Source organism: Alosa sapidissima, chromosome 9, assembly GCF_018492685.1.
Source record: "Alosa sapidissima isolate fAloSap1 chromosome 9, fAloSap1.pri, whole genome shotgun sequence".
In the NCBI taxonomy this organism is placed as follows: domain Eukaryota; kingdom Metazoa; phylum Chordata; class Actinopteri; order Clupeiformes; family Clupeidae; genus Alosa; species Alosa sapidissima.
In genome coordinates, this window is record NC_055965.1 from 19,185,938 (window position 1) to 19,195,937 (window position 10,000).

At 43.8% G+C, this 10,000-nt stretch overlaps 1 protein-coding gene across 1 annotated transcript in view; it reads right to left on the reverse strand.

Moving 5' to 3' along the window:
• Nucleotides 1-5,258: 5,258 nt before the first annotated feature.
• The window catches only part of jag1a (jagged canonical Notch ligand 1a), a 47,113-nt gene continuing 42,371 nt past the window's right edge, over nucleotides 5,259-10,000 (reverse strand). Inside the window, 6 exon segments of the mRNA XM_042103466.1 lie at nucleotides 5,259-5,951; nucleotides 6,342-6,492; nucleotides 6,976-7,107; nucleotides 8,234-8,461; nucleotides 8,888-8,997; nucleotides 9,249-9,362. Coding sequence (XP_041959400.1) covers nucleotides 5,290-5,951; nucleotides 6,342-6,492; nucleotides 6,976-7,107; nucleotides 8,234-8,461; nucleotides 8,888-8,997; nucleotides 9,249-9,362 — 1,397 coding nt within the window. The 3' untranslated portion in view covers nucleotides 5,259-5,289.

Genomic DNA, 10,000 nt, shown 5'->3' on the forward strand with positions numbered 1-10,000 from the left:
CAAATGAACGTCAACTTGTGCGCAACCGGATGGTTTTAGGTCTCCGCCTTGTAAACACCCCCTCATCAATATCATTAGCATATGTTTTAATGAAATAAATGGCCTAAAAGCTGTAGCTTATGTAAAATTATATATTGAAAACATTGTATAGGCCTAGCCTATGCCATCTGATGTTAACTAGCCTATATGTGTCAGTTCGAATAGCTTACCTAATTATGTTTTTTCCAGCAAAGCTTTCTGAAAAGAGATCGTATGCATCCATGTTCATTGTCCTCTGCTCGCTTTCATTCTTTTTGCTTGCAGTAATGTGAATAATCAACATTTCGTATGTTTGTAAGTAAGCTAGGCCTACTTTGTAGAAAAAAAAATGGGTAGGCCTAGCTTATGAAGGAAAGACCTCTAGGCCTATATAATCCTGTACGTTATGGTACAGTAGGCTACTGTACGTTTCCAATATGACCCAGGGTAATATGCTGATTTAGCCTACAAAACAGAGGACTAAATTATAAGCGTGATATGTCATGTAGACTTAACGTTTATTTTAGGGTAGGCTATGTTTTTGCTGAAAAAGTAGCCTAGTTCGCCGGTCATTTTTCATTCATTCTGCATATCTTTGCTATCATTTTCTTTCAATAATGTCCAATGGCTTAAACATTGTCCTTTATTGTTTGCTTTAGGCTTACCTTTATATTTTATCCTACATTATTCAACTCACGTATTGTCATCTGATCTTGGGCACTGCCAGTCAAAAAAAGCAAACAGGTGCGCGCTCTGCACCTCTTTACGCAACTCCGACGCAACACTAAATATGAAGATGCCCTGCTTTCAGAGGATAACTTCCGTCCCTTGGTTGTGTAGGCTATATATGATATAAAATATCTATAGCCTACATTGTATAGCTTACAGTCAAATATTATCTTTCTGTTACGAAGCTGGGAATAGGCCTATGAGCGCAAATTAGGATGTAGTGGAGGCTAAACGCGAGTAAACACAGTTTATCCACCTCTGAAATTTCAGAAATAGAGTTTAGGCCTACCCACCTCTTATTAGAGTTTACCCACCTCTCAAAAACGTTTATTTACTTTTAACATTCAAAACTGTATGATCAAATAGAGACAGGGAGAAACAGAGAGAGAAAGTCCTCATCTGTTGGAGAAAGGAGATGGAGACCTATATCCATTGTAGAGAGGAGAGGGAAAGAAAGAGTAAACCCTCCATCTGTTGGATAGACAAAAAAGAGGAGAGAGAAAAAGAGAGAGAGAGAAAAAGAGAGAGAGAGAAAAAGAGAGAGAGAGTCATCTGTTGGAGAAAGGAGATAGAGAGACCTACATCCATTCTAGAGAGAAGGAAAGAAAGAGAGAGTAAACCCTCCATCTGTTGGATAGACAAAAAGAGAGAGGAGAGAGAGAGAAAAAGAGAGAGAGAGTCATCTGTTGGAGAAAGGAGATAGAGAGACCTACATCCATTCTAGAGAGAAGGAAAGAAAGAGAGAGTAAACGCTCCATCTCTTGATAGACAAAAAGAGAGAGGAGAGAGAGAGAAAAAGAGAGAGAGAGAAAGAGAGAGAGAAAGTCCTCATCTGTTAGAGAAAGGAGATGGAGAGAGAAAAAAGAGAGAGAAAAAAAAGAGAGAGAGAGAAAGAGAGAGAGAAAGTCCTCATCGGTTAGAGAAAGGAGATGGAGAGAGAAAAAAGAGAGAGAGAAAAAAAAAGGGAGAGAGAGAAAGAGTCTGGCACGTGTTGCTCCAGAGGCTTGTTTGTTTGCGCCGGCTGCCTTTGTGAGCACATCTCATGCTGTTTATGTGAGACTGGCTCAGCCGTTCCCACGCAGACTATGGAGGAGAGAGGAGGAGGAAGAGAAGGAGGAGGAAGAGAAGGAGGAGGAAGAGAGGAGAAGGAAGAGAGGAGAGAGGAGGAGGAAGAGAGGAGGAGGAAGAGAGGAGAAGGAAGAGAGGAGGAGGAAGAGAGGAGAAGGAAGAGAGGAGAGAGGAGGAAAAGAGGAGAGAGGAGGAGGAAGAGAAGGAGGAGGAAGAGAGGAGAAGGAAGAGAGGAGGAGGAAGAGAGGAGAAGGAAGAGAGGAGAGAGGAGGAAAAGAGGAGAGGGGGGGAGAACGCAGGAGAAAGAAGAAGAAAGACATGGAGAAGAGAGATGGGAGGAGAAAGAGGGAGATAAATGGAGAGAAAGGGGTGATATTAAGGAGAGAAGGAAAAATAAAGAGGAGTGAAAGATTAAAAGAGAGGCCAAGAGTAAAGCAAGAGATCGGGAGAAATCCAGAGAGAGAGAGAGAGAGGAAGGACAAGAGTGTGTGTGTGTGTGAGAGAGAGAGAGCGTTAGAGAGAGAAAGAGAGGAAGGGAGAGAGAGGAAGAGAGAGTGTGAGAGAGAGGGCGAGAGTAAGGGAGGGAAGACTCGGTCCATCTCTAAATGCTCTCACATGTCAGCTGGGAGGTCCGCGTGGCCTTAGGACGTCTAGACAGAGACAAAGTCACCACTGTTACACTGTTACACTGTTACACTGTGGCAGAGGGAATGTGGGTGCGGGCAGAGCTCCTCTCTCTGCAGCGGGCATGGCAGGTCACACACACACACACACACACACACACAAACACACATACACACACGCACACTCACATACACACACATACATCACACACACACACACTAACAGAAGCATATACAGTACACACATAAACATACACACACACACACACACAAACACACATACACACACACACACTCACATACACACACATACATCACACACACACACACTAACAGAAGCATATACAGTACACACATAAACATACACACACACACACACACACACACAGACACACAGAGAGAAAGAATACCTGTACTAACCATCCAAACCAAACAAAATCAATAACACTCACAAGCAGCACTTCTCATTTTATACAAAATATTTAATAAATATTACTTTCCATGACAAGAAAAACAAAAACAAAACAAAAATCATACAACAATACATGACTTATTGCCAGGAATGCTTCTCCAAGAAACAACATGGACTCATTCTCAAGTTTAAAGATGAAATGTAAAGTGATATCTGTCTTGAACAGTCCATAACATTGAAGCCATTGTGGAATTACATAGCAATAGGTGACAAATTCCAGAGTCGTGCCCAGAGATATTGCTTTGGGGTATTTCTTTTTTAATCTTAGTGACAGCCCTAACAGAAAAGCAATATCACAATGTGAAACGCTTGCCAACGCTTTTTTTTTTTTTTGTACTTCACATTTCTCAATAAGCCAAGCCAACAAATGGCCTGGGCAAATTCGCTTCAAATGTTCGGTTATGAAGGTTTGGTTTGTGTTCTGTGTGAGCGAGTAAGCGCTCTGAACGCTCGGGTGAGGGGTCAGCTGGCACACGGCACCGCAGTTTTAGTAGCCCCCCGGGGGGGTGAAACCACTCGCTTGGCAGACCTGTGTGTGGCGCATCAACAATTTAGTTCCTCTGGGGAAAAGCGCTCAGATAGGGACATTTGTTGTTGTTGTTGCATTTTAATTTTGTATATCTCAGTTCTAAGTATTTAAATGGTTCTTGCTCAATGGAAATTATGTTTACAAACAGAGGAAATCAATAATAGATTCATCCTCACTTGATTTAGAGTTCATTTTCAGTTTGAATCATTTTGTCATTTTGTAAAAATGATGTCAATGATTTATTTAACACATACACACACATAAATCGCTGCATTCCAGGTACAATGTTGTTCCCTTAAAAATGTGTGTTCTTTTCCTGTCTAAATTGTTCTCCAGGTCTCCCATACCAAAAGCAGCCACATTTATTTCTACACTGGGGTCGAAGGTCACCCCCACCCCCAAATTATGCCTCTACCCCAACCAGCTCTTCATCAACATATACATAATTACAAACCAGTCCTGGCAAAAAAATACAATCCATAGAAATTGTTTCAAAACAGTCATTGTACAAAACATGTGGTATCTGTATGTGTGTGTGTGTGTGTGTTTGTGTACTTGTGTGTGTGTGCATGTCTGTGTGAGTGTGTGTGTATGTATATGTGTGTGTGTGAGAGAGAAAGAGATTGTGTGTGAGTGTGTGTGTGTGTGTGTGTGTGTGTATTATTCCAGGCAAACAAATGCCCATTCTATCGTTAAAAATAAACTATTGTCTCAAGAACACTTTTGGCATTTACGAAATGTTGAAACAATATTTTCTGTCAAAAATAAGAAGTCGCAAGCTTACAAAGCTGTCAAACCTTCCAATCTAAACAAAGGCATATAAATAAAGAAAGGGAAAAAACACAGAAGGGAATGATATTTTTAAGGCTCTTGATTATTAAGTTAATAAATCAAATATACACAATGATTAATTTTTAAAAAATATGTACATATCTACACAAAGATTCTAAATTTGACATGTAAATTCTTCATAATGCCAGCAACAGCTGACTTTGACTCCATCAGATTGACCGGCCTGCCCGCCTAAAGAAACGAAAAAGAAAAAAAGAAAGATCGAAAGAAAAAGCAAAATTTGAGGAAATAATATAATAAAAACCATAACAATAAATAATAAACTCTCTCCAATGGTTGCTGTGGCATAGGTGTAAGGAAGGCACTATTCTCTTGACTGCTTGTCTGACACTAATAGCCCGGTCGATATGACCTTTGACCTTGATCTAAGGCCTTGCCGAGAGTCGCATGTTGACCCCCCTCGCGCTCCAGAGTGTGTGCCCATAAACCAGATCAACCAGACTCTGCGTCTATCCCCGGTGAAACGAGCACCGCAGTGAAGATGTGCTAATCTACATCTGAAGATCTGACAGATCACAGCAACCCCTTTTAAATTTACTTTTGTTTTGTTTTTGTCTTCTTTTTTGTTTGCCAGGGTGAGCTGGCTTGTCTGGATATAAGTTAAAACAAACTTTGTTTTTACTTTGTTCGTTTTTTTTTCTTTTTGTTTTGTTTAGTTGATTGAGTTTGCTTGTTTGTTTATTTGTTTGTTTGTTTTTGTTTGTTTAGCTGTCATTTTTCAGCTCATAAAAATGATCATCTCTGACTCTCATGAATGTGACACCTTGGTTTCTAAGGAACCAACAGGAACCAACGGGAACCATCCGAGGCCCTCTCTGAGCCTGAGCTGACACCAGGGAGGCCTTCTCCCTACTAGTTCCTGCTAACAACCAACTCATTCTCCGTTGTTGTTGTGCCTTGTTTTCCACCTGTCGTTACACTTTAACTGGGTGCAGAAGGTGCGGTAGGGTTTGGTGGTGGTGGTGGGGGTTGGGTGGGGGTGGGGGGGGGTTGGGTGACTATACGATGTACTCCATACGGTTTAAGCTCTGCTGTGACTCCAGATCTCTGTTGTCTCGCTTGCTAGTCCAGTGGGCGTGTTTGTTGGCCGTCGCGGCGGTTGCTGCGTTGGTGACCGTGCCGTTGGCGCTCTTCTCGTCGCGGTCCACCAGCGTGTACGCGGGCTGCAGCGGGAACCGCGCCTTCTGCAGACGCTTGTCGCCGCCGCCGCTCGCCAGCTCCTCGTCCTCCGACAGCTCGCCTGCCGCCTCGGGCTTGCTGAGTGCCGCCGCTGTCCTGATTTTTTGGGCGTTCTTGGCGACGGCGTTCTTGTCGCCACCGTGCGGGAGGTCCTTGCCGGGCGCCAACGTGCCAGCAGTGGAGGCGGCGGTTGCCGCGGCCACGGCGATGGCCAGGGCGTTGGCGTTTGCGTTCTTCTCGATGGGGTTGCGGATCTGGTGCAGCTGCTCGCGGGCGTTGTTGACGGCGTTGTTCTCCTCGGAGGTGGCCAGCGAGGATGAGGCCGACGAGCCAGAGCCCGACGACGACACCGGGTTGGCGGGCGAGCTGCCGCCGTGGCTGCTCTGCTTGCGGCGGCGCCGGACGCACCAGAGGAACGCCGACGCCAGCACCAGGACCCAGATCACGATCACCACGGAAACCAGTAGCGGCACCAGGTAGTCTGCTGGGTGACAGAGAAAGAACCGACTGAGTACAAAGAACCTCTTAGAATCCTTCAAAAAACAACTAAGAATCAACTAAGAGAATGGACTGCATTTATTTAACACTTAGTATTTAATAGTTAATTAATTGTGTTATTTATTGGACAACACAAAGACTACTAATGCATTTTCACACCGAATTACTCAGTTTACAGTCATGTATCTGTTGTTGCATGCAGGCCATGACTATAGCAATGAAGAACATCCTTAGAACAAAAAGCAAAAGGAACCTACTCAAAACTACAAAGAATTCCAACCTCACACACTAAGTCATCAGCACTAAGACCACATGATGTCGTTACACACAAGTTCATCACAACAGAAACAGACGGAGCATGTAGTCATCTTACCGGTGGGACTGTGGGCCTGTCGGCGTTGCACACGGACCTCTGCGATGGCAGTGATGATGGTGCTGTTGCCGTTGCGCTTGCTCACCAGGTCAATTATTTTATCTGTGATCTCCTTGATCGGGCCATGACTGCTCCTCGGGTCTTCTGTCGACTAAAAATAATGATAAACAATCGTTTTACACAAAGCACACAAACATTAAAGTCGGTATTATACATTGAGTTGTTCCACAAAGCTAAAGTTTGAATTGAGTTTCCAACCAATAACTGTCACATGTAAACACACACACAAACAGACACAAACACAATGTGGAATAGGACTTAAGTTAAATAATGCTGTTTCAACTTTTACTTAGTGCAGTTGCCTGGCTAACGCAGATAACTCTGCTTTATGGAATCATTTCCCTTGTGTTACAAGACAGCTGCCAGACGACTTAAGAGTAAACCAGATGGAAGAATCCTTGTGTGTTGCAGCACAGTTTCCTCAGGAGAACCACAAGCAAACTTAACAATGCTTAGTGACCTTTGGGAATGTTCAAAAGTTCTACAAACACTCATAAATGCTTTGTTTGTTTTTTTTGCATATCTCTATAATTTTTCAGTGCCTGCTCTGGGACAACCAAAAGTGTGTACGTACAATGGCTACATGGATCTCGTTGTTGGCAGTGGGCGACGGTTCGCAGCTCATAGCGATAGGGTACTCCGAGGAGAGGTTCCTCACCACGTACAAACTCCTCAGTTCATTGCAGATGTGCTCAACCGTCACGCCCTAAAACACATACACATACACATACACACACACACACAAGAATGCAGAGGTGAACCTCAACCACAATCAGCAACATCAGGGAAACAGTGCACAGTCATTAAACAAAAAATAATTTTTTCCTAAAAAAAACAACAACCGAAAAACACAAGCAAACCCCAATGGCATCTACTAGTCGCAACAGCCTGCTGCTTTTGCGCCAAGACACGTAGTCAGCTTAGCCGCTTAAATATCCTGCCCTAGACTGTCCCCTGCTGCAAGCCGAGCTAACTAGGCCTAAAGTGTTTTCTGTTGTATTTGCTGACCCGCCTGTAATGAACAGTGGAGAGGAATTTCCTCAGTTGAGGGCAATAAAAGCGAAATAGTGATCCGTGATTTGTGATCCGTCCCCTATCTCTCTCTCTCTCCGAGCTCATCCGCAAACAACATAACGAAACCAGACAGAGGCTAGGGACGGAAGAGACTAATGTCTCGTGAAGTAGACTAGACTGTTATAAAACCTAAACTCCATGTTGCAATTTTCGGACTCAAATGACAGAAAGGAAAAGGCCATGAATACAACTAGCAAGAATATTACACAAGAAGGAAAAACGTCCTGGTACTCTTATGATTTTATTTATTGTTATTAGTTACTATTCTTATATTTTTTTATGTGAAGCACATTGAGTTGCCTCTGTGTATGACTTGCACTATATAATTAAACTTGCCTTGTCTTGCATCTTGAGCAAGGAGTTTTCCTTTTTTTGAATAATAGCAAACATTCCATTTCACTTTTGATGTTTTGTTGTTAAATCACAAATGTGTGATTTGAGTGAGGAAGACATTGACTGTGATTGTTTCATGGTAAGGAAAAGGATTTGAGAGTAACTTAAATAAGTGTCATTTTTTTCATCTTAACTTGACAATGGGCAATACTGACGATGCACTTTTTCAATGCAGCGTTGGACAACAAGGAAGTTGAGCCAGCTAACTTGTGTGCTATGTGTCATTTTTACCTTCTAAAAGGTTTTCTCTTTCGGGCTCCAATTCAGGGAGTACACACAGTACACTGACGATTTACTTTTTTTAACCAGCAGTGTTGGATGGAAGGGATGTTAAAATCTGCATGATTTGTGACCTTGTAACTGACCTTGGGCATGGTGTCCTTGTTGAAGGTGAAGGTCACGTTGGCACAGTTACCCTCCGGCTGGCACTTTGCGCGCAGCTGGCCCCGTTGGGATGACGACCAGCACTCGCCCTGGCTGGCGCACGGCTTCACGAAACAACGCTCGGCCCTCACGGGCTCACAGGTCTGTCCGACCGGGCACTCCGACCGACCTTTGGCGTGGACGCGGCAGGCTCTGGGCCCGCAGTACATCTGGAGGAGACACAAGGAGAGGGAGGAGGGGTAGAAGTTAGCGATGTAGCTAAAGTTTGACAGTAGCCAGAGCTAACAAGATAGAAGTGTTGAACGTGGAGACAAGAAGTTCCCAACTAGCATTTAGCAAACACACACAAATAGGCAGGAAACGGCAATAGTGTCAAGAACTGTAGAGAGAGAGCAGCATAGACTTAGGATTGTTATGTAGAAAAAGCCCCAACTAGCCTACATATGGTCAATAAAACTGACTGTGCTCAGAATGCACTTACACAGCAGTAAACATCTTCTGTGGTCATTGGCCACTAGTTACAGTAGGCTAGAGTACAACTCACTATTAGGAAGATAGTTTTAACAAAGTTGACAAAGTTGTGTTGGTGTTTTTCTATTCATAGGGGGAATTAGCGTTTCGTGTCATAGGGCTACCTTGGTGCAGGTGATCTTGCCGTTGTGGCACTGGCAGGTGTTGCAGTCCTCCATCCACTTGGTGGCGTCAGCAGCCACCCGCGTGCTGGTGATGCACGGCCGTCCCGTCACTGAAACACCAAACAGCAGAGACTTGTCGTTAAAGGATCGTTGTACCACATCATCTGTGTTGTGTTGTGTTGTGTTGTGTTGTGTTGTGCTGTGCTGTGCTGTGTTGTGTTGTGTTGTGTTGTGTTGTGTTGTGCTGTGTTGTGGTGTATTGTGCTTCGTTGTGCTGTGCTGTGCTGTGCTGTGCTGTGCTGTGCTGTGCTGTGTTGTGTTGTGCTGTGCTGTGTTGTGTTGTGTTGTAGTGCTCCACTACCTTCTTGGCACTTGGGTCCTGTTCTGCCAGGTGGGCACAGACAGCGATAGCCGTTGATCTCGTCCACACAGGTGGCTCCGAACGCACAGGGTGAAGACTGGCACTCATTAATGTCTGGTGATGAAGATGAAGAAATTGTTACTGCCTGTCTGATGATGTAATGTTAAGTCCAAGTTTAAGTCCAGTGGCCAAAGTCTGATGAGACTATATGACCTTAAGTGACCTCAGTCTATCCACAACAGACAATACAAGACAGCCGAAAAATTAAGAGAAATTATAGATAAATTCAGCATCCCCGACCCCGCCACTGACAAAGACCAAGTTTGTCATGCACAGGCTAATCCAATGGGGGCTTCAAAATGACTGCAGCCCCAAAATAGCTGCATGCTAACTTCATTTGGGACCATTAGTGACTCAAGCAGAAGCAGAAGAACATTCCCCTTTCCAGATAGTAGCTGGAATGGATATGTCAATGCCTTACCAGGCCCATGTCAGTTCCAAACCCAGTGCACTTCAGCAGGTAAGTTTGGAACAATTTAGTAAAAGAATGCCATGAGCAGCAATGTAACATTCTAAAATTCCACATTACAATCAACGGACCCATATTCTTTAGACATTTCTTCTACATTCTAAACATGCCAGGAGTGTAAAGCTGAACAGACACTGTGCGATTGTGACACAAATTTATCCCCGAATCAAAAGGATTCGACAAACGTTTCACTCCGGGCCAAATTCCTATCAGATTTGTTGAG